The sequence below is a fragment of the Zeus faber genome (assembly GCF_960531495.2).
Source record: "Zeus faber genome assembly, chromosome: 10".
Classification (NCBI taxonomy): domain Eukaryota; kingdom Metazoa; phylum Chordata; class Actinopteri; order Zeiformes; family Zeidae; genus Zeus; species Zeus faber.
In genome coordinates, this window is record NC_137199.1 from 20,275,846 (window position 1) to 20,299,671 (window position 23,826).

General features: G+C 42.8%; 2 protein-coding genes across 7 annotated transcripts in view; one reads left to right on the top strand and one right to left on the bottom strand.

Annotated features, from left to right (window-relative positions):
• The window catches only part of ankhd1 (ankyrin repeat and KH domain containing 1), a 33,778-nt gene extending 18,476 nt beyond the window's left edge, over nucleotides 1-15,302 (bottom strand). For 2 of the 3 annotated variants that reach the window (XM_080008602.1, XM_080008601.1), the window contains exons 1-9: nucleotides 14,860-15,302; nucleotides 8,566-8,719; nucleotides 3,150-3,306; nucleotides 2,146-2,293; nucleotides 1,862-2,009; nucleotides 1,526-1,759; nucleotides 1,302-1,396; nucleotides 922-1,077; nucleotides 442-523 (exon numbers count right to left, since the gene is read on the bottom strand). In XM_080008602.1, coding sequence (XP_079864728.1) covers nucleotides 442-523; nucleotides 922-1,077; nucleotides 1,302-1,396; nucleotides 1,526-1,759; nucleotides 1,862-2,009; nucleotides 2,146-2,293; nucleotides 3,150-3,306; nucleotides 8,566-8,719; nucleotides 14,860-15,150 — 1,465 coding nt within the window. In that variant the 5' untranslated portion in view covers nucleotides 15,151-15,302. The remainder of the gene's footprint in view (nucleotides 1-441; nucleotides 524-921; nucleotides 1,078-1,301; nucleotides 1,397-1,525; nucleotides 1,760-1,861; nucleotides 2,010-2,145; nucleotides 2,294-3,149; nucleotides 3,307-8,565; nucleotides 8,720-14,859) is intronic. The other variant, XM_080008603.1, reaches the window with a different exon arrangement.
• A 2,712-nt stretch (nucleotides 15,303-18,014) lies between these two features.
• On the top strand, nucleotides 18,015-23,821 carry LOC307235843 (heterogeneous nuclear ribonucleoprotein H-like). 4 transcript variants are annotated; one of them, XM_080008093.1, is made up of 11 exons: nucleotides 18,015-18,072; nucleotides 18,884-18,980; nucleotides 19,062-19,217; nucleotides 19,328-19,471; nucleotides 20,187-20,325; nucleotides 21,038-21,225; nucleotides 21,403-21,515; nucleotides 21,609-21,744; nucleotides 21,847-21,921; nucleotides 22,032-22,124; nucleotides 23,099-23,821. In XM_080008093.1, the coding sequence occupies exons 2-11, from the start codon at nucleotides 18,899-18,901 to the stop codon at nucleotides 23,194-23,196; spliced, it is 1,224 nt and encodes a 407-aa protein (XP_079864219.1). In that variant the 5' UTR covers nucleotides 18,015-18,072; nucleotides 18,884-18,898; the 3' UTR covers nucleotides 23,197-23,821. The 4 variants fall into 4 exon arrangements, with proteins under 4 accessions (XP_079864219.1, XP_079864218.1, XP_079864217.1 ...); XM_080008092.1 differs by having other exon boundaries at nucleotides 21,609-21,921; nucleotides 22,032-22,128; XM_080008091.1 differs by having other exon boundaries at nucleotides 21,609-21,921.
• Nucleotides 23,822-23,826: the final 5 nt, after the last annotated feature.

The window sequence follows — 23,826 nt, forward strand, 5'->3', positions numbered from 1 at the left end:
TCTCATTTACCGGGTCTAGTAAAAAATAAATGTGCAAGTGTGCTTTAAATCTGGTGTTGATATGCTTTATTCCTGCATTACATGTGATCATGTGTTTCCTGTGTGGTATGAAAACCAGTCAAGTAGTGCCAAGTCTGTCAACAGGTGGCATGCCATCTCTAATGCAAGGCCCCCGAGTACTTGTTCGCCCAGCAGTCCCGTTTGGGGACTGTTTGTTAGAGAGCTGTATCATGAACTGTACATGAAATGTAGAAAATTATTGATCAATTCTAAGAGGAAGGGAGATTTGTTGATTACAAAGAGATGATCCCAATAGGTCCTTATTGTATGAGACAACAAATCTGTCTCCTACACAACGTGAATTGCACAGAACAAACCATGAAGAGTGTCAACTTTTAAAAGCAGTGAAACTTTACTAATAGGATTGGTTTTTCTGTTTACCTTGAGCGAGTAGGAGCGCCACCATCTCCTCGTGGCCTTCTCTTGCTGCTTCCATCAGGGGGGTGTAGCCCTCATCGTTCACCTAGACACAAACAAATGCACCAACAGATCAGATGGCATAGGGGCAGGTGTGACTCATGGAAACCCATTTGATGTCTCAGTCAACAACTTTTGTAAAGAGAGGGAAAAAAAAAGAAATATATATATATATATATATATATATATATATATATATATATATATGAGTTTATAATATGTAAAACATGAATAAATAAAATGTACTTTTGCAGCACAAAATTTACAACAACATAAAAAGTAATTGCTGGGATTGACAGAATATCACAAATACCAGATGATTTCTAGTCTTGTTTCTAATCATGATACCCAGCTCTAACATAAGGTTCAATAGGGAATACACAGGGACTGACCAGTAAGGGACTGACAAACTGCATGAATGCATGCGCGTGTGTGTTCGCTTACTTCCTCCAGGTTGGCTCCCCTCTCTATGAGCAGGGCCGCCAGCTCTACGTGTCCACCGCAGGCCGCCAGAGTGAGCGGAGACTCGAAGGAGTCAGCTGGCATGTTGACCTGCGCGCCGCTGTCCAACAGCAGTCGCGCCACCTCCACATGGCCGTCCTGGGACAGCGTAGAGAGACACACAGGGAGCGCAGAGATAAGCACCTGAAGCTAGAGGTGGGCGTACAGGACTTCATGGAATAATCAACCAAAAAAAAAAGTCTGATGGTCGGTTGATGGTGATAAGAATGCCGTGGGTGTTCAGTGATGTGTTCGTCCTGAATGGTAGAGCATAAAATGAGAGGGGTGGAAGGAGTGTGGTGGAGTTTGGGTCAGATGCTCACCATGCAAGCCTCCATAAGCGCTGTGTGCATTTCGTCTGTTTTATGCTCCTGATCTGCTCCGGCTTCCAACAGGAATCGCACCATGTCCAAGTGACCTACAGCAAGAAGGGATTAGTTATTAATATAAATTCTTCGTTATTAATATTATATTATATATGATTACTATATATTATTAAATTAGTATTTAATTATTCAAATATTCAACATTTTATTTTAGCGGTTACCTTTGTAGCAGGCAAGCGTGAGTGCACTCTCCTTGAACTCATTGGAGTGCGTGTTGATGCCGGCACCGTACTCCAGCAGCACTCGCGCCACCTCTACGTGGCCAGCGCTCGCTGCCTCCATTAGGGGTGTGTGTCCATTCTCATTGTGATCCTCAATGTTGGCGCCCTCCTTCAGCAGCACCTTCACCACGTCCACGAAGCCGCCGGCGCACGCATACGTCAGCGCCGTGTTGCCTGGAGAACCGGAAGCGGCACAGGAAACCAAGTTGGAGGAGAAAAGTGGTGTAGTCGATCGCCAAGATGAATGCGTCCGTGAGGGAGGACGAAGGGGCTCACCTGTGGAGGACTGTGCGTTCACGTCTGCCCCGTGCACGAGCAGCAGTTTGACGATGTCTACGTAGCCTCCACTTGCGGCAGCCATGAGTGGCGTGATGTCCCCCTTGATCCCCCGGTCTTCCACATTGGCATGCATGGCCAGCAATACCTGAAGGCAAAACAACATGGTCAGAGGCTGCAGAACCTTCCATTTGTACATGTTTCTGTCACAGTAAAAAATAAAAATAAAAATTTTGATAATAAATTTTAAAAAATGGGATCTAACACCCTCCATAAACACCCACCTGTGCAAGTTCATAGTAGCCGGCGGAGCAGGCGAGGCACAACAGGCTCTCTCCCTCCTCTGTGTGTTCGTTGACGCTGCGTCCCTCATCCAGCAGCTTGCGCACGGCGTTTACGTCGCCGTCCGAGCACGCCTCCGCTAAACTACGGCTGAAAATAACCAGACTGCTACAATTACTGCCACTGTGGCAGGACGACACACAGTCGGGTCACAATAACAACGTCACAGCCTGATTTGCCACTAAAGGGGCCCATACACACAGAATACACAGGTCGAACACACATTTTTACAGACATCGCAACAGAAGGGATGTCGATTTTTGAGGCCGTTAAAGGGTAGGTTCTTTATTTTTTTTAACCCAGGGCTTAATAAAATGTTGCTTCCTATCATTTAGAACTGTTCAAAGCACAACCTTGCTGAACCGTTTACTATTGAGGAACTTGCTGCACTCTCCACTCTGCTGCAGCTTCTCTTTGTACTTAATGCAGTCCAATGCTGCAAACATTTAGAAATTGCTAAAACATTTATTGTCCCTTTTGAAAAAATCGTTTAATGTCACATTTAAGAGGAAAAATCTGCTCTTTTAGCTACCTCTGCGCTAATAGAAACAGGAAATTGTGCCACTTCCTTCTGGCAATCTACTGCAGTTAACGTTGCGCTTTGGATGTACCAGAATATAAAAAAAAAAATAAAAGGTCCAAATAAATTACAGAATAAATTACTGTTATTCAAAACATGTTTAAAAAATACACTAAGAAACACCTTACCATAATATCAGTTTCCAGCTTTCGAAAATAAGATTTAAAAGTAAATAAAGGTTTAGATGCTTGCATTTAAGCACATTAAGAAGTTGCAGCAGAACTGTAAGTTCCACAAAATAAAGCACTCAGTAGGGTGGTGCCTGAACCGTTATCAAAGATCGGAACCAACATTTTGATAAATCCTGGATGGGAAACTAGCAAACCTATCATTTAATTGTCCTGCGAGTATGACTGAGATACATACTTGTCAGCTTGCCCGGCATTGAGTGTGTTTTCCGCTCTCATCCGGGTCAGGGCGGCTGCGGCCTCGTCCAGGGCGCAGCTCACAGATGAGGTCAGCCGCCGTAGCACCTCTGGGTCTGCAAAAGCTTTACCATCGGCAGTGGACAGTTTACCGATGCCTGCCAGACATCGAGAAGGCAGAGGTGCATAGGGCAAGCCACAGGAGAGCACAACCACACCCAGCAAGAGACCAGATGAAGCAGCAAGTCCAGGCCAATCCAATCCAAGGTTAGTAGTAGCATCCACAAAACAAACACAAGAAAAAACCACACACACACAGAAAACACAAACCAGCATGTGTTAATATGGCCTTGACAGTCTTTCATTTCAACAACTGGCTGACAATGTACGATTCACACCGTCACTTCAACTATGTCAACATCTGGCAACATAATATACAGAGTGGAAATAGAGATAATATATTGGAGCTCTGGTGCAAGATCAGATCTTGTAAATGTTATGGGATGGACACAACATAGGCTATCAGTTCTAGACAATCCAGGGCTAGGGCGTTTGAACTTTTAGTTTGATTGTCATCTAACTATAAAGGACGGCATCTCTGGATTTATGTCCTTCGATTATCTTGACAACCCTTCATCTGATCTACTTCCCACTTGGCAGGTTTATCGCTGGGGACCCAAGGACATCCAATTTGGTGCAACTTGGACACGGGACACATGTAATATTAATAAACTTTCAATAAACAGCGAGCCAGCAGGGGCAGGGCTTCCCGTGAAGGCAAACAGCCCATTTCGAACAGACATGTTTTGTGCGGAGACGTGACAAGTGTAATATTAATAAACTTAGAATAAACAAGCGACCAGCGACTTTATCAAAAAGCGCGACTTGGGTGTGTTTTGTGAGAAAGAGTATTTCCCCGGTGTTTTTCACCACGAGTCGCTGCAACTTTCACAAACAGGCATTTTTTTTGTTGCATTGACATTTCTGTTGATAATATGGCATGATAATACAATAACAGTTTATTACAGTGTAGTAATGTCTACCTATGGCAGAAGAGCTATTTACTGACATTCAATTGGAACAAACATTGGGACAAAATAATTTTGGTGCACAGTTTGGTCCAGTCCAATTCAGGATCAATCGTATGGCGTCAAGAGTGAATTGGAGTAAACAAATCCAAGAACCAATGGTCAGAAGGGGAAGGAAGCAAGAACACTTGCATGAGTGTCTGTGTGAGTGTCTGTGTGACTGTCTGTCTGTGTGTGTGTGTGTGTGTGTGTGTGTGTGTGCGCACGCGCACGCGTGTGAGAGAGGCCGGAGAAAGCCAGAGAGGGGAGCTAGAGGGAAGAAGAAAAAACAGCTTGTTCTGATGACCTACATTAAAAAGAACTCTTTCACAAGACGGGGCAAGGACTGTTTCCAAGCCAGGCCGTTCAAGTTTGCTTAGGAGCGCGTTGCGTACGTCTGCGCACATTTTGCGGGCGCAGACAAAACTGTAGCAAGGAAAGGGGAAGCTAAAAGTGACAGCTTTGAACTTTCTGTTCAGATTCAACCTATCCATTAACAGGGCAGACAGGAGCTCCTCGTCCTTGTGGTCCTCCTGTGTTTTGACCGCTTTGCCTGCAGCTCCGTCTAAACTTAGCATGGCTGTAAGCGTGTGATTTCGCAACACTCCCCAGGCAGAGAAGGAGGAGGTCTGGGAGGTTGATCATTAATGTACCCAGTTTATCTTGCAGGTCGAAGATGAAAAAATAAAAAGGCTACTGACCCAAACGTGCCAAGTATACAGTACAGCTGACGCACTAAACACACTGAATGAAAACAAAAAACAAGCATGCACACTTGTGTCTAACTGACCAGGTTATATACTTCAGAATAGTTGGCCCTTGTTACAGCCCACATTACAGAGCGATTGTCATTTCTGTGAGGCTATTTGAGGATTTTCATATCGGTTTTGGAGTTTCAGATCATGTTACAAACAAAAAGGTATACCTTCAACTTATGATATTTAGCTTGGAGTGGTAAAGGAAAAACATAAATGTAACAACAGGGAGCTGATGACAAAAGCAAAATAAACACTTCTCAGTGACTGGTTGTAAAAACCAAAATGAAAAATATGACTTTCAAAAAAATTACCACCAATGTTACTTCATGAGTTTCTAGCCTCAGTTTCATAGCTTAATAGTTTAAAACGACCCCAACATTCCAAGACTGGGCACCAACTGTAGTCAACTGTCTGACAGTGGCACTGCCGAGCATATAACTTCCGGTTAAAACCCAAACAGCGAGTCAAACAGCTGCCCGCTTCTCAATCAGGGGCAAATGCTGCAACACGACGTGGTCGCTAGGTGGCACTACTCCAGTTGTGCACCGGCATAGCGCCAGTCCTCACAGGAGGCTGGTGGGGATAGGGACGAGGGGTCTGGATCAGCCTGACCAACTCGCAGCAGAGAACAATAGTGTCAGCACCCCCCAATCACTCTGCCGACTGTGGGTTTGGCAGCGCGGCAGGGAGAGCAGCTGCTGTTGGAGCATTTTACGTTCAAGCTGATAATAATAAAAAAAAAAAAGGCGCAAGGTGTTGTATCACAACTAATTTCTTTGATCAGACAACTATTTTGACTTTGATCAAGTTAATTATGGAATATTAAGGAGCTTTTCTTGTGTTATTATACTCCTCTGTGTTTTGATATTTTAACAGATATAGGCAGTGGTGAAAATGGCCAGCATTTGCTGGGGAAGTCGCCTTTTTTGTGCTTAACCAAAGTAAAAAACAAAGTGTTCTGATTTACAGGAACGACCCAGACTGTAGCCGTGCCATCCCTCATGTCCTGCAGTCGAGGAAAGCAGACAACAGTTCAGTTTTTTTCATTGGGGCATTCTTCTGCGACACACAAGAAAAAAATACAATTGTACCGCGCAATATAACACGGGTTTTCACCCTAGATTAAATGGTTTTCTGGTATTGGAAAAATGACTGATCGAAACAAGAGATATGGACTGATAGCATTAACTGATAATAATTGATCGAATTAACTAGAGTAATTCCATGATAGCAACTGCAAAATGACTAGAACAGAATAGCCACTAGTCAGGAGGGGTGCTGTTTTGAAAAGTAGATAGGGAGTCTCGCATTGAAACTTTTCTGCGGCTGAAAATATGAGGTGTCATTTTGTGTGTCATGTGATGGTCAGGAAATCTTAGTTGACAAACAAGTTGTTCTTGAATCGCGTCAGGAGTTGCAGAGAAGACCAAGAATTTTGAGGTGCCAATAATGGCGTAAAAGACAAAGCTGTAGAGGACTACAGAGCTGTTCGCTACGTCAGCACATTTGCTTCGATAAACATTAGAAATGGAAACCGCTTCCTTTAAACATCAAGTTTGTAATGGGCGAAGATCCTGAGTTTTCAGTGAAATATCTCATCAAAATATAATGTTTGCCTGTTCAGACGATGGTCCGTTATGGTGTCAGTAACTGTTCACTATTTATTGCACTCTTATCTTTATCAGCAGGATATATACCATTTTCAAGGTACTGTAGATGTTCATGGTTTTCTAAATTCATCTAAGCACAATATTATTTGCAGTTCATTGCTAAATACTTGGGAGGCTGTAGTTACTTTGTAATATTTATATAAAGTGCATTTTAATAAGACGCATTTATGCTGAAGTATATGGTGTATGCTGAAGTATATTCCAAGCATTTATTTTTATTTTTTTACTTGTATCAAATTGGGTTTCAAGAATCGTGGAATTCCACTGATACTGATTTTATGGTATTGTGAGCTCCCAGGTTGAACAAAATCAAGACAACATGAAAGTGTCATTGAATACAAAATACAGAGCACGGAACAGAAACTCAACACAACCATGTTACAATAGGGTGGTACAGTGCTCAAGTATAAGAGCACACGACATTACCTTGTCGTGATAAACAATTTGGGAGATTTTTAGTAATGTGATAAGCCTCTGTGATTCTTTTTTTCCTTCAACATAATTTCATATTGTAGTACTTTTTTGATTCGTAACTTTTTTATTGAGTGCCTCTTAATAGCCAAAATCTAGGCAACTTTGCCGAGATAAACAGATACTATTTATCGGGCCCGGAAAAATATCTATACCTGATACAAACTCAACTGAAAGTGATAGTGTTCTATTTTTGATACTTGATACTAGCAGTGAATTGATAGGTAAGTGAAAATGATACACACACAGGGTACACAAAACCTGTGATGTTACTATTATTGTAACTGAAATCATCCGTGTTCCTCGAAGAACCGATATAGCAAAGTAGCCGAGTGTCTAAAAGGAAATTTAAAAAATATTGGATTATCCACCAACATAATGTGGGGTTAAAACAACAACCAAACCTATGTGTCGTTCTAGTGTACCCTGAAACGTTTGGCAAAGACAATGGGTAAGATATTTAAGATTAGCCATTAGCCTTAGACTCAATGCATGCCATCAAGAACCAGGCAAAGTGCAGTATTAATCTGCTTGGTCATGTTTGTAAGCCCTGACTGAGCAAGCCAGGACACACACAACTGATGGATTAGTCAACCCAGCCACTCACACCCAGATTATAAATCTACTAAAACTTAATTACTCAAATATCATCCAAAATATATATGTAGGACTCTCAGCAGTCCCCCCTGGATTTCACTGAGTTTAATCGTGATTAATGGGACCAAAAATGCTTGATGTGGCTACTTTTCACAAAACTTGTGTTTTTTGTGTAGTAGAATTGCTGGAATTTGCTAAATTTGCAAATTGTTCCTATCATAATACTCATTCTGCATATAACAGGAACAACTGGAAATATTTTAAAACCAATTTATTGGTTTCTTTATAAACAAAACAATATGGGCTTAAAATTACAAAAAATAATTTACTGTGTTTTTGCTTAGGTCAATAAATCCTATAAAATAAACATTAGATTATTTATACTATAATATGTTACAATACAGTGCTCATTACAATACCCTCACGACAATACAATACGCACCAAATAAAGTTCAGGGGGGGTGCGACAAGTTTAAGCGGTCTGTTGAGTTGGCCATTTAATGCAGAAAAGTCAGCAATTTAGCAAATTTGAAAGCTCTCACAAATATTGCAAAGATTGGTGGAATTTGCATTTAATATTGCGATCCCAAAATCAAGATTTCCCGGATGGACTGTCTAAAAACCCGCAGATCCAAAACCATAGACCTTATAGACGAAACTGCCACAGAAACGCAAGCAGCTTAATCCCACTGATTCACTGACATTTAAGTAAGGATTAAAACTAGGAGGATGAGAGTTCATAGGATTAAACTCATTTGGTAATTTTCAAAATAGTCAAAATCTGATCAATGAAAATTTGGTTATGTTTAAAAACAAAATAAATTGAGTCGACCGATTTGGAAACCGATTCATACCTGCAGCTTCCAGCAGAGCTTCAAGGCGTGCCTGGGTCTCTGGGTCTACCGTCCTCAAATCGACTCCATCTGTGGCGCTGGACAACAGCAACTCTGATGCAGTCTTCATAATAGGGTTATCTAGGTCTTCCTGGTCCAGGATGAAGGACTCCACCTGAGCGAGCGACAGAGAGAGATGAGAGGAGGGACAACAGAAAGCATTAACCTTTGGACTGATATCCAAGCTAATTTTGGAGTTATAGCATTTTTTCAATTTTTGGTTATAACTATGCTGGCATTTATGCTTTATGATTCAAATAGCTGTTTGTTAGTTATTTTTGTCTGAGATGTTATCAAATGCTTGTGCCTACTTATGATACTGAAGGCCACTGTCCATCTTTAAGGATTATAATGTCAGACATGCTGCCCCCCGCGTTGTGATGGAAGGCAGCGTAGGCTATAAGAGAACAGGAGTCACGATACAGAAGGTGATACAGCCAGGAAACGAACCCCATCACACACGGGGGTGTTCAGCTGAGAGTCAGCTGGCTCATGCACACTACCACAGTCTCATCCCTTAAGCCATCTGATGTATTGCAGTCTTACAATATTTTGTCTATAAAAATAAATAATAATAATAATAATAATAATAATAATAATTATAAGACTCCAATGCTCCTACTTACATCTTAAATGAAGTCTTAATAAACAAGGTCATACAACAAATCTTATTGTCAGTTATCTAAAATGTTTTTAAAAACAAGAGGTTGTGCACATTACAGAATGACCATATTAAAAGTTGATGCATGGCATTTGTGGCATGGCATGCATGCATTTGTAATATTTAAGATACTGCTAACATTCCTGTGATAGAAGAGCAGAGTATACTTGACAGATGCCAAATAAATTCGAGGAAGTTACTTTTGCGAGAAGGACCCCCCCCCCTCATCACACATGATGCATCAGTCTATTGACACATAACGTCACTGAAGGGGAATACTGAGAGACAGCATGTAGGGCTGTACGACATGGAATGTGAGATAAATAAGTTTCATTTTCCTGTGAAAATTACATGATATTGGGGTATGGGGGCTAAATAGCCATGCAAATTTTTTTATTTTATTTTTTTACATGTTTAATACAAATGTACGATATTACATATAATGATAGCATAGTGGGTAAAGCTTTTATGACATCCTAGGTGAGTCACAGAAGTCCCTGATATCTAAAATCAAAGCACATTATATCAAATGGAGGATACTACAGACCAGTCTTTTCAACAAGTTAACAGGTCTGAGGTTCCCAAAACATGTTTTTGAAGTGTTTTGCTGACAATACCACTGAGATTAGGCATTCTAGCCATTCGAACATGCCACTAAACCAGTTTCAAACTACAGGCCCTGGGGCCACATCTGGCCTATGGTGATAATATATTGATAAATCTGGCCCACAATTTTTTTTCTCCTAATCACAGCGCTTAATTAATCCACACAAATGTACTTTGTTTTCAAAATATAAAACAGATTTAAATAGATCATAATTGAGCTATTTCTAACAGCATTGAGGCAATTCACTTATGTGTTGGGGAAACTAAACAAAAACAGGCCGGTTTTCCCTTGAAGTTCAACACGGCCCCCTAGAAGAAGACCTGGCCAGTGGCCCCCAGGTAATTTGAGTTTGAGACCATTGCTCTAAACCCACCCTGTTCTCGATGGGTTGTTTCAGTGGATGGCGATTCCCTCCTGAGGCCCCTAATTCTGTGAGCCAATGGAGTTTGAGCACGATTTTACAGGTTCTGCGAGCCTATGTGGCTTGAGCTTAACTTCCAGGTCCCGTTCTGTTAGTCCATAAACAGTCACTGATTTCACCATATCAGTCCACCAAAATTTGTTTCTGAACAAATTTGAAGCGATAAATAAGCAATACAGCTCGTGCAGAGGAGAAAAAAAAATGTTGGAGAACAAGCGTTCAGAGTGGTCAGAAACCTGAGCGTTTTGTTCACAGCGATTACTTTGTCATTAGTTTACCTCATTAGTCATTAGTTTATCTGACACTTTGGCCATGTTGAATATGAACACCCCACATTGTAACATTATGACAAAACAAGATTAGCTGGTAATATAAGTGGAAGCACTGACTTTGAATTCAAAGTCATTGATAAAAGTCAGGCTGGCGTAGGGTTCTGTTGTCATTGTAGTCCAAAAATCACTCAAAAGTCACTCTAAAATTCTATTTGCTTCAGTTCAAACTCCACAGGCATCTAATATTTTACCATTGGAACTGTAACTTGAAGAAAAGTGCCAATCAGCAGCATATTGTTTGCTAAAATATTAATTGTATCTGTGACTTCTTTCTGTTGGATGGATAATCCATCATATGGCATGACGCTGGAAAAACACTGCACTATGTCGGCTTGGAGTGCTCACACTACCTGCTTCAGCCTTTTTAGTAAATATTCACCATTGAACTCCCCGTGGCAGAATTTCAAGTGACAGTAAAGACTTGCGGTGTTTGCTCTTGTCATTCTTACCCCAGATACAATTAGCGCAATACCTGCTTTTGTCAGATATTTCCAAAAGACTTGTTTGGTTTGTTCTAGGTTAACTTTCCATGTGTCATCCATGCATCTCTGGTTGTTCTATATAGTTTGTCATGTCATTATTGCTAATATCTTAATGACAATATAAAAACAATACATGGTGCACATAGTGCCTTAACCCGTATCTTCAACCTTTCAGATGAGGAGAAGTTCGAACATAGGGCACATTGCAAACAGCACTGACCACATAACACTGCTCTACACAAGTAGCTACATTGAGAGCAAGGTCAAGGCCAAAGAGGTGCTTGTGTGTACCAAACACACTACACAGCCTTGAGGTGCCCTGCTTCAATTCAGCTTTACTATTAAGTTTGCAGGGCACAAATTTTAGACAAAATTCAAATGGCACCGCCCGCTTATAAGATCAAACATAAGAATCAACAGGATGTCAAATGTATAGGCATTGATATTTCATAAAATGTGTTAACCATGCATTTTAAAGATCCAACCCGCCTTGCTCTGTGAAGTGTTCTTAAAAGAGAAAAGATCAGAATTAAAGCCAAGTGTGTTCCTGCAGCAGGGACTTATTGAGGCCTGGCCCAGTGAACAAATGTTTGAGGGAGTCAGCGCTTGGCAATGTCGAGGAATGTAGCTATACGATAGGAATGCAGAGCAAAGTGCTCCATGGGAGATGTAGTTCTACAATAGCTTTTAAAAACAACAATGGAGATCACAGGCTACATAATTAATGAACTACAGTTCCCAGGCTGTTTTCATAGAGCTGGAAAGGCCCAGAATGGCATCTGCTTAATCCCTGGGCTCAGATTTTAGCTACTGCCCAGAGCACCAAGTTCTCCACTAGGTTAAAGCACCATAAAGAACTGTGTTTTAGACAAACCTTCCTGGACATTTGAGCCAAGAAACATGACACCGATTGCATATATTTGGCAACAGATGAATTTCAAACCTAATATATTCTCTCTCTGCTACAATTTATTTAATGACATATGAAGAACAAATAACAAATATAAATGAATGGGTTTACTGTTCACTTACTTTTCAATCCTATTTTTATACACAGACTACTTTTAAACAACAAAAGCTGATTAGTGAAGAGTTTGCAACAAATAGTTCAACAGGTTGTTTGCTATAGTGCTCAAACACACAACATTCGACATGTGCATTTCTACCAGTAAATATTACAACGAAGTTGTACTAATACAGTAGAATCAATCATTTCATTCTATATTTATGAACGTTAAACAGGTTTACAAAATGTAATACGAGCAAGTCTCTCAAGCAGCTATTTTTCATCATTACAATTCACCAATCCAACAGATAGGCATGTACATTCATGTGTCAAACACCATCATATGACCTGCTAAACTAAATTATGGGACAATAGTCTTGTCTTAGATGACAATGCGTCTCTAAACTGACAGCTTGTGAACTTGAGGAAGAACTGTCACAGCATTTTGTAAGGATGACTTGATATTTTCAGAGTCACAGGTAACCGTTTGAATATTTTATGCAAAAGTATGTGGGTGTGGCTGCCAGCCACATTAGATGTGGAGAGATATAAAGGATTCTGTTGATGATTAGTGATGAAAGGTTTGCCTCTTTTTTCAGATTCGTTCTTGAAGGGTCACTCAGTGAAGAGAGTTGTCCAATTGCTCCTACTCTACGATAATTTGATTTAGTTGGTACGATGCACGGGTGGATTTCCGGGAGAAGTCAGAAAAGTGGGTTGGCTCGGAGTTGTGAATGCAATCCTCACGGAATTATTTAATTCTGTCAAAATGATTTCCTTTGGCCAAATTCAAAGTGTAAATCAGTCCCATTCAATAGGAATTATGCCAAAAGCATTGACCTTTGTTGTCCCTGACTTTAATTTAGTCCCCAGTATTTATTTTCAGTTTTTAAGTCAAAGATTCACACGCTCTTTTTCTGGAGGGACACCAAGCTCATTTAAAAGATTTGTTGGCAACAAATTAACTTAGTCGTGCATAACCATTGACAAAAAATGAATTTAACTAAATACAGGACATCTACCAGTATATTTTGGCACCATTGAACATTGTTAACTCATATTATAATCACACCGGGTGAAATTATGAATAACAGCGAGATGTATGAATAACTTCAAGTTATTTGGACCGCAGTTGTCATTGGAGTGTTATCTTGTGCAGAAATGTGGAGGTCATGGGCATCACCCTTTTTTCCCAATTCATGAATTTAAAGAGCACCGTGAATGTACTACCTTTTATGAAAGCTTACATATGGGAAGAATGGTATTAAGTGTGTTGCTGGTTCAATTTCCATGTCAATAAGATTTTAGAGTCAATACTACCACTACCGTCATACCAATTTGGTTGTTAAAAATGTAAAGTGACAGCAACAACGTCTTGCATCACTATTGACGACGCTTTAATAATTTCTGTTGGTAGAAAACCCTGACATTTTAATCAACGTAGGTGTGCGAGTGCAGACCGTAACTGCACAGCGGGCCGAGTTCGGCTTCCGAGATGCCACCACACCTGTCCACCTGTGTGAGAGACAACCAAGACATGCGAAGTTGGGAACTTCACCACATCGCATTGGATAGGACCCCGAGGCGTGCAGGGAAGACTCCGGCCGGCCCTACCCATGCCCGGACGCGGCTTATTTGAGACACTGCCATGAAGCAAGAGGTTGCAGTCCATTAGGACCAAAACCTACCGCCACAAGAGCAACGTCTTCCCCATGGCAGTGGGGCTTAACAGGCCTCCTACCCCTGATTCCGGACACAGAACACCCCGACAATCAAACACTACAAATTGTAAAAATAAAAATGAAATAAGTTATAACAAACCCATCCACTTTGAGCCATGTCCATGCCATGTATACATCCCATGTACGTAAACATCCAACTATATTCATATTTATACCCAGTGAATACTTGCATACTTACTGCCACTTATCCGCTACCACAGCCCTTTTGTAATTTCTTTCTTTATCTGATGCATAGAGCATATTTTGTTTATTCTGAGTATATTGTATTTCTGTTTTATTGGGGTTTTTTTTACTGTTGAGGGTAAATTTACATGCTACTCGTCTGTCTGCACTAAAATGCACCAACTATTACCAAGACAAATTCCTCGTGTATGGAAATGTACTTGGCCCAATAGACAGATTCTGATAGTTTGGCTTCATCAACTTTGACAAGCTACACCAAGTGAGCCCTGTTGCAGCTGCTGAATAAAGCCTAAAACACACTGTAGGGGAAGTTAGTTTTGGGAGGTTAGTCGGGGAGTTAATGTACACAAATTTCAAGGGTGACGTAATTGCACCACAACCGTAAAATGGCAGTTAAGTTAAGCGTGGATCGGCCGGAGATCTTCCACGCGTGGTGGCCTGGCGGAGCCGCGGGGCAGCGGAGTTGTGCAGGGTGTGATGAGCCGCTGCCGCACGGCGGACCACGCCACAGTAAATGACGAGGCCGTCGTCTCCTCCACTCCCAAACTAGGCCCCGCTCGCAGCCTAACGCCGCATAAATAAAACGTTTAAACTCAGTTGAGAGGGAAAAGCCGCCGACGCCTTGTTAAATCCTCCAAATAACAAACGCCTCGAGGGCGTACGCGTTGACATTGGACGTTATTCGAAAAAAATACGCTGTGGTTTTACGTAATTTCATCGGCCTGGGAGGGGGTGGTGGTTTCCAGATGCTAAGCTAACTCGCTGGCTAGTAGGAATGTCGGCTAGCGGGCTTAGCTAGCTTGGCTAACTAGCATAGCTACCTCGGAGACCTCGTCTTCGTCGCTGCCGGATCCCTGTCCGGAGGAGAGGACGGCCGCCGCCGCCAGTTTGAAATCCAGCCTCTCCGTCGAGGGCCCTCCGGGCTCGCCGAAGAGACGCACTTTCTTTCCGCCCACGCCGATCCCGATGCCCCCGAGTCCGACTCCTCCCGGCGCCGCTCCTCCGACCCCCATCCCCACCGCCGCCGCCGCCGGGGAGCGAGGAGTCACCGAGTCGATCTCGTCCTCGAAGCCGTCCGTCAGCATTGCTGTCCCGGCTACTGCATCCTGCATACTTTTATGTTCGCGATACGTGTTTTTTTCCACCGAGCTTATTGTTTCCACCGGAGCGTCCGTCCGCGTCTCCGTCTCCGGGAATATTATTCGCGTGGTTTTTTTACTTCAGGGAATCCAGAAACTCTCTCCCGAAGCGAGGGGTTGAGGAGGATCTCTTTCCCCCCACAGCCATTAACTTTCTAACAACCTAACCCCACTACGCACCGTTTCTCCGAGGCTCCGCCCACCGACGGGGATGGCGGCGCCCCGATTGGCCCGGCCTAAAAAAAAAACGCCGCCGATTGGCCCCAGCCGGCCGCCCGTCAAACGAAAGACCGCAACGTCAAGTTAGGTTTACCCGCATCACGAGGCTGTGGAACGAACGTCAAGACGTGACATGGTCGAGCGACTCAGCCGAGCTAGCGAAGTAAAGTGGAATTAGGAATTTTAAACTGAACGCAGCGCAAACGCCGCTGCGGTCCCGCCGCCGCTGATCGTGTCCAACCGATATTTAATCACCTCGACGTTACGGCATCGTGTAAAACAGCGAGGCGTGTGAATGACTCCCCTGTCATTGGAGTTTGAGTGTGTTTATTTTGTGCAGAAATGTGGAGATCATCGCGGACGTCGTCCCCCCTTTTTTTTTTTTCTTTCTAATTGGTGAATTTAACGAGGAGCAATGTGGCAGGAATGGCAACCAGTGGGTGTCTGGTTAAATTCCCACGTCCAGTCATGTTTGAGATTCAATACGGTGACTGTTGTCACGCCAGTTTCGGTAGAAATATGAAATGACATCAACAACAACAAAGGCATCAAGCACATGCAAGACGTAAAACACAAGTGTAAAATACACCTGATGAATTACAACCGAACAGGAAAAAAAGTGCAAAAGACTTTTTACAATAGACGTGCAGTGCTGTGCTGTGTGTGACTGGCTTGGCTTTGGCAATACAATGTGTGTGAGGAGTGTAGGGTTACTGCAGAAACACAACATTCTCGTTGACTTGTGCAAAATGTCATCGGGTTATAAGAGAGGAAATTGCAGGAGTAGCCAAAAAAAGCTCTTTGTTATGACAAAGAACCTGTCAGAAACACTGTCCGTTCATTCAACCAATATTACATCCAACCTACATTAAGCATGCCATGATTGCCATGAAAATAAAGCACATATGTAGCACAACAAAGCACACTGGCATGGGCCATTTTGGAGCAATCAGGTGCCCAACAACCAAAAGCATGCTGCGCACAATTAAAATATTTGTGCAGATTAAAAACTTGGATTTTACAGTTTTTGTACAACAAACGGCCCACTGTGAAAACCATCAGATGCAACATGCAAATCAGTCACAGCCTGAGTGGGAGCAACGTTCTGATCCCATTGCACAGGTTCCTGGCTTCCAGTTCCAGCTTACCAGAGACCCTCTCTGACCAGATCAAGCACTGTATGTTTCAACAGAGAGGGGTCACGAATGACTTCTCATCTGCACGCATCACATTTGTTGTTCGGTGTTCTGAGAAATGAGAGAAACAACTTCATGAGAACATTGCATTTACTATAAACACTCCTCATCTTGTTAATTTCATTGGGGATGTTGACCCTGGTATAACATCAAAGCAATAGCACAGCAAAATATGGATTGAAAAGAATAACAGCTAGTTATAACATTCTGAAAAACAATTACACCATTATTTAAGTATACCAACGCCATATTAAATAGGCCCATTCTACTTACTATGGCCACGCAAAGCACATTGCAACGAATGCCTCTAGTTCACCCACTCGTACACACACTGACAGTGGAGTGGGCCATGCAAGGCAGAAACCAGCTCATCGGGAGCAGTGCGATTGAGTGCCTGGCTCAGGGACACGGCAACAACAAAGGAGCAAAGAGAGTGAACCAGCAACCATCCAATTGCCAGATCACCTGGGTACTTGACAACTAACTGGTGAATCTAATTGGGTAGTGAGTTCCAGGTTTGTCTAAGTCAACATCATCACAAGTAGGCTGATTAATGACATAGGGTATTCAGTGAATCACATCTGTTCATCTTTGCCCATTTCATTGGCCCTATCACAAACAAACCTACCTTAGTTCTCTTTAGGTTAACTCTATATACACTATTAAATTCAGGGGGATTCAGTTTTTTTAACTCTTGCCATGACATTGCATCACAGTTTGAGACACACTCCACCTAGATTTCAAATCGTTTGTCATAGCCAGCCTGAAACTAATGCCACCCACTCTGTTAAAGGCCTCTGTTCTTACGTTTGTTTTTATTTTTTTGCTTCCTCTACAGATCCATCGTTGATTTAAAAAAAAAATATTTTTGATTAAACGAAAATCTTTCTTCTGTGCCATGTTGTTTTAAGAGGTTTTCCATCAAATAAAAATGTCAAATCATTTTAAATTCTACAGCTCCAGGTGGCCATAACAGGCGTTCAGTGGAGAGGTTGCCCCGTGCCCGGTGGAATGATATTGAGTAAAATGCACCGATCTTATTTGGTAGCGAGTGCTAAATACAGGCGACTTTCTGCAGCTCAACCCAGTGGTCAAACCAGGGTAAAAGCCCGCAGATCACTGTCTGGGGGAGCAACGTCATCGTTTATGATCTGGGAGTGGGCGCTGTACGACGGGTTGCCAGATCCGAGATAAGCCTCCCGTTTGTGTTACGCTTCGAGATTGCGTCGGCGGCATTGCGCAGAGGTCACCTTCCGCCGCCCGGGGCGTCGTCCCAGGCGCCAGGGGGTCCGACGTCGGATCAGAGACGGGTCTCAAAACCGGCTTATGCCGCGAAACCTGCCCCCGCGCCGGCTTAAACGAACGCGCTCGAGTGCGTCGAAAAGGGGGGGTAGTCTCGGCCCAACCTGGCAACCGCTCCACCAGGCTTCTCCTTCGAGCCCGTCGCCGAGGAGCGCATTCCGTCGACGCTGCTGAACAGGTGAAGTTGATCCGTTCGTGTTGGGCGCGTTGCGTTTGAGGTCCAATTGGCCAATATGTCGAATTCGTACGAATCTACGAGCGGCCTCTGGCAGGAAACCAGAACTCGTGCTCCATTTTATCGGCGCTCTCGGGCTAACGCTAGCTGGCCGCCTAGCACGTACGGCAACATGGCCGAAGGCCGCTTTGTTCTGGGTGCGGTAGTGCGCGTGTGGCGTGGCCCGCCACGCCCGGGGTCCGAAAGGAATGTAACCGCTCCCTCTCAAGAGGACGAACGTCGTTGTTTCAAGCTCACACGACTGAAATCATCTGAAATTGTGTGTTGATGCCTAATAACGATATATATATATATATATATATATATATATAGTCGAGTCATGCGTGCGGGAGCCCTTCACGTAGTCGAACGTGTCCACAGCACATTCATTATATTGATTTCGACTTTTTTTTTTTTTTTTGATTTGTTCTTCCACGTTTTATTGTTTTCTACTCCATTTCTCGGGTTTATTGCGAATACCAATTAATTTATATTTAGAATCGTCTAACTTTATTATTGTCGACCATTGTTTTGAGGTGAGCTGATGTAACGCTGTGTTTCCCCTTGGGATGAATAAAATTTCCATCCAAATCGTTGGCTGTGCGGTTAGCAATGGGTTTCACTACAACAGGAACGTTCAGATGCAGAGGGAAATATTGCCTTACACATGTACATGCTCCCCTGACCTGACTAATGTGAAGCACTGAAAGCGTAAAATAGTCATATTGTGTTACGTTAAATGAATTTGATATCTTATTTATTTTTTTAACCCAAGGCCCTGTGACCAATCATGGCAGATGAGGGATACGTGGTACGCATCAGGGGGCTCCCTTGGTCTTGCTCAGTGGAGGAAGTACAGAGATTCTTCTCGGGTACATTTTCTGACTCGATACTCAGCCGTCTATTGACTTGTTTTGTGACAGCAAATTAAATAATAACAAATTTAATTTCAGATTGCAAAATTGCAAGCAACAGCACCAGCATCCATTTCACATACACAAGAGAGGGACGTCCCAGTGGAGAGGCCTTTGTAGAAATGGAGACGGAGGATGATCTGAAAATCGCCGTGAAGAAGGACAGAGAAACGATGGGACACAGATATGTAGAAGGTGTGTGTTCGTTCAGTGTTAACTTTTCTGAGCTATTCCCGTGAGCGGGCTGTGTTTCGTGCAGTGATTATGCTGATGACATGTTGATTTTTACTCCCATTTCTCACTAGTTTTCAAATCTAACAACGTTGAGATGGACTGGGTCATGAAGCACACTGGTCCGAACTGTCCAGAGACTGTTGGGGATGGGCTCGTCCGGCTGCGGGGTCTTCCCTTTGGTTGCAGCAAGGAGGAGATAGTCCAGTTCTTCTCAGGTACCAATAAGCCAGGCTCCTCAGTTATCGTTGTAGAGTTTCCTTGTGGATAAGTTGATGATAAAGACAATGTTTGTGTGTTTCCTTTCCTTTCTTTTATGGTCTCACCCCATGATTCCAGTTTTTCAAAGAAGTCGGCTTTATATTAAATGGAAACAACCTTTTTGAATTCTTTATTTACTGGTGAGGAAAGGAAACTGTAAAAGGGGTCTACAAGTCTTAAAAGTAATGGACGATTGACTCGATTTTTAAAACCAAAGACCCTTTTATCCACTCACCCCTTCCCATCCTTTACCCAACATAATCACATTTTCACCCAGACATTTAATTTTAATGCCCCCCTTCCCCCTTTCCACACACTTACTTGTGGGTTATAGAAATTTTTGTTTAATAATAAAAATAATAATGAAAAATAACTCTCTGGTCCAGTACAGATGACTCACCAGGCTTTTACCCCGTTCATCTATGCACCAATACTAGCGTTCTCTCCCTTTTCTGTCCATGTGTTCTATCTGCTCATCCCTCTTTCTTCCTAAAATTACTGTAAAAGCAAGTTGTCTAAATGACCAGTCCCGATAAAACTCACCTGGTATGTGTGCTTATGTATAGAGTTTTCCATAAGTTTTCTATTTCTTTCTTTAGAGAAAGTTATCTCTCTGTGATTGGGCATGTGATTTAATGTCCCCTGCTGGGGTTATCTGTCCTTGGGTTGAAGGGTTGGAAATCGTGCCAAATGGGATAACATTGCCGGTGGACATCCAGGGGAGGAGTACGGGGGAGGCCTTCGTGCAGTTTGCTTCACAGGATATAGCTGAAAAGGCTCTAAAGAAACACAAGGAAAGAATAGGGCACAGGTGGGGATGGTTGGTTGGTTGGCTGGATAAGTTGCTTTTCTTATGGTGTGCACCTTGAACATCTGAACCCAATGAAGAACTGACATTATATTGGTACTGGCTAAATCAAACACATTTCTAATATTAATTACAGTTTAAAAAATAAATAGACATTACACATTGTATTACTGTCATGTTGTATGAAGCTATTTCTCACATTCACTAATGGGATGAATAGTGCTTTGGCACCTCACTGGCTCAAGACTAAAATTTGAACACTCAGGCTACATGGCAAATATTGTGAGAACAAATGCTGCCTCAGCACTAAATGTTAGACCAGGTTGATTGGAAAGGAGTTTCACAGGTGGTAGACTTGGAGGGCCGCAGTACTCAAGGATCTGGAGCCCACTGTCACAGGTAATGCCTAGAGTGGGTTGCAGGAGCCCTCTCTGTCCCTCTAGAACCAGGACTATGGCTGTCATGGCAAGGACACAGGATCCCCTATTGCTGCAAAAAAAATCAGAACTGCCTACCTTGGGTAAACATAAAAAATGATAAACAAATACAGAAGTTTTCAATTTGGGCACTATTACCTATGGACCATACCACGACAGCATCTGAAGAATAGAGTTCATTTTTTTTGTTTTGGTTTTTTTTTTAAGCATTTGCAGTCTTTCTTAAGTGAATGTAGTCCATTTCCCGAGGCTTCACTGTGTTATCTGTATGCTTCTAGATACATTGAGATCTTCAAGAGTAGCCGCGCTGAGGTGCGGACCCACTATGAGCCCCAGAGGAAGCCCATGGGCATGCATAGACCCGGCCCTTACGACCGGCCGTCTGGTGCTCGTGGCTACGGCATGATGGGCCGAACGGGATCCTATGAAAGGATGCGTCGCGGAGGCTACGGAGGTGGTGTGCACAGTGAGTGGACATTCTTATATAAGCTGTTCATAATAAGAAAAGTACAGATAATTGTAAATGGTCAGTGAGCCACTATTTGTCCTTCCATATGTACAGTGCACAAAAGCTGATGAGATTAGGAACATGGTCTTCATAGGGTCTGATGCTAATCTTCATTATCTAATTATCTACATCCAGGTGTATCAGACGGGCGCTATAGCGACAGTGGCTCCACCTTCCAGAGCACAACAGGCCACTGTGTTCACATGAGGGGCCTTCCATACAGAGCCACAGAGACGGACATTTACAACGTGAGCTGAATGAACGCCGTCTTTCGATCATCCAAATATCTTTCTGATGGGTAGCTTGTATCATTAGTCACCGTCTCTCCAAACTGTCTTCAGTTCTTCTCCCCCTTGAATCCGGTGCGGGTCCATATTGAAATCGGTCCAGATGGCAGGGTGACCGGGGAGGCCGACGTGGAGTTCGCCACACACGAGGATGCTGTCGCGGCGATGTCCAAGGACAAGGCCAACATGCGTGAGTCCCTGAGACACCCCCCCCACCCCCCAGAGCGCTCGCTCTCGTCTCCAAACGGGGGTTTTGTTTACTCATCATCTGTCTGTCTCTTTGCCCCTGAAGAGCATCGCTACGTGGAGCTGTTCCTGAACTCGACAGCAGGTGGCAGTAACGGCGCCTACGGCAATCAGATGATGGGTGAGCGTCACTGCAGGAGCCTCGCGAACACACAGCCGCTGTGTTGTTTGGATTAAGAAGCCAGTTCCTCTTCCTATGCGCTCATGTTCTTCTCTCTTGCGGTTCTCCAGGTAACCAGTCGTCCTACAGCGGCGGCCAGCTGAGCTCTGGCTACTCCGGTGGCTACAGTAGCCAAGGCAGCATGGGGGGCTACAATGACTATAGTGAGTGTCAGCTCCGCAATGCTGGGGCTCTGGCATATTAAAACCATTTACTGTTCAAGGCGATAATTCCTATATGATAAAAACTAAAACACATGCACTCTACTGTGAACGAGAAACGTGCTTCTACAGTGAAGTAGGGCTGCGTGTCGTTAGAATGGTCGACGCGATTCCTACGCTGTTTTTTTGTTTTTGTTTTTTTTTTATACCTGTTTCTATACTGAGCTAATGTCATTAGGGATGCTCATTTTTCTTAGTCGATTATTAACCGTCAACAAATAGGTTTTAGATCTATGACCCAATGGACAAGTTTGTGAAGGTAATGTCGCTCTTTTTATTATTTTTTTTTGCATCTCAGGTTTGTACCTGAGATATTGCTAGGTATTGCTTTATACTAACCGCAAGTTTAAAACATCTCGCAACATTGCCCTTACAAACTAATGGTCACGAATAGTTTGCTGCTTTGCTCGCTTCAGTTTAGCCATTTGATGTCGTTCTCAGTAGGGCAGTTGCATGTTATTGAACCCCTCGTGTTTAAGATTTAGTTTAGAATTTAACTCACATTGCCAAGATTTGCCTGTATATCTTAAATTATCCGAAAGAGTTTGAGCTCTCACAACAATTACAAACTTAATCGCCTGGTCACAATTATTTAGTGAGTTTGTTAGATCCCATAATTAGGTTTTCACCCAAATGTCAAGGGAAATATTGAACTGATGTTAAAATTGTTATTACAGCCGTCTCCACTCGGCGGAGGGAAGTTCACTGAACCCAGATGTGTATGTTCCAATGTCCTGTCTTGAACATATCTGTCAGATTGTTGTTTGTCAAAATTTTTGTCAATGTCCAACTCCGGACGGTAAATTCTGGATCTTGTAGCCCAAAAAAACCCCCAACTGGTGCAAGTTTTGTGAAACAGTCCCCTTCTTGTGGATATGACTTCTTGGTCCTATGGTGCATATTCTCTCTCTTGTTAGGTAACCAGGGCGGAATGGGCAGCAGTTACTATGGCGGCGGGGGAGGAGGTGGAGGAGGCAGGAGTTCCATGAATGGACTGGGAGGATGGGGAATGTAACTTATCCATCTTTTCTGTTTTTCTAAGCCAGATTTTTATTTTATTTTTTGCTGGATGGACTGGAAATCTAAATATCACCTCTAGTACATATTGGCAGGGTGGTAAGGGAAGGGTTACACTGAAAGAGGGATAGGGTCTGGGTCTTTTTTGGTTTATGGGGGCAGTGGAGAAAAGTAGTGGAACAGATGCACTGCTTTGGTCTTCCTCAGTCCTCTTCAGATTTGTCAGTCAAACTTTTCTCTAGATTTTAATTGCCACGTGTATTGTTCTTTTCCATTCTGAAAATGTTTGATCGGTTGGTCCTTAACAATGACTCATGTGTTGACCTTTTCCGTAAGTTAACATTGAGTGCATGAGCAAACAAATGTTTGTAAATATGTCTGAACTCTTGTTTCATCCCATACCTGCTTTTAAGTTCAACTTTTTATTTAGGATTGAAACGTTAAATGTGAGTGAGACTTCATAGTTGTTTTTTTCTTAAAGTTGTACATGTGGATAGATGGGGTTTTTTTTTTTCTGGATCCAGGAAAAGTGCATCTCGACTCTTTTGCTGACATGATTTCTACTGCTTCAATGCTGTTTGTATTTCCTGCGCACAAAGTCAATAAACTGCTCTGGATATGTATGGAA

Bases quoted from the DNA above. Each gene is read 5' to 3' on its own strand.
- LOC307235843 (XM_080008091.1), top strand. From the start codon at position 18,899: ATGGCAGATGAGGGATACGTGGTACGCATCAGGGGGCTCCCTTGGTCT. The intron at 21,922-22,031 runs GTGAGCGTCACT...GCGGTTCTCCAG, and splicing joins CTACGGCAATCAGATGATGG to GTAACCAGTCGTCCTACAGC. The intron at 22,125-23,098 runs GTGAGTGTCAGC...CTCTCTTGTTAG, and splicing joins GGGGGGCTACAATGACTATA to GTAACCAGGGCGGAATGGGC.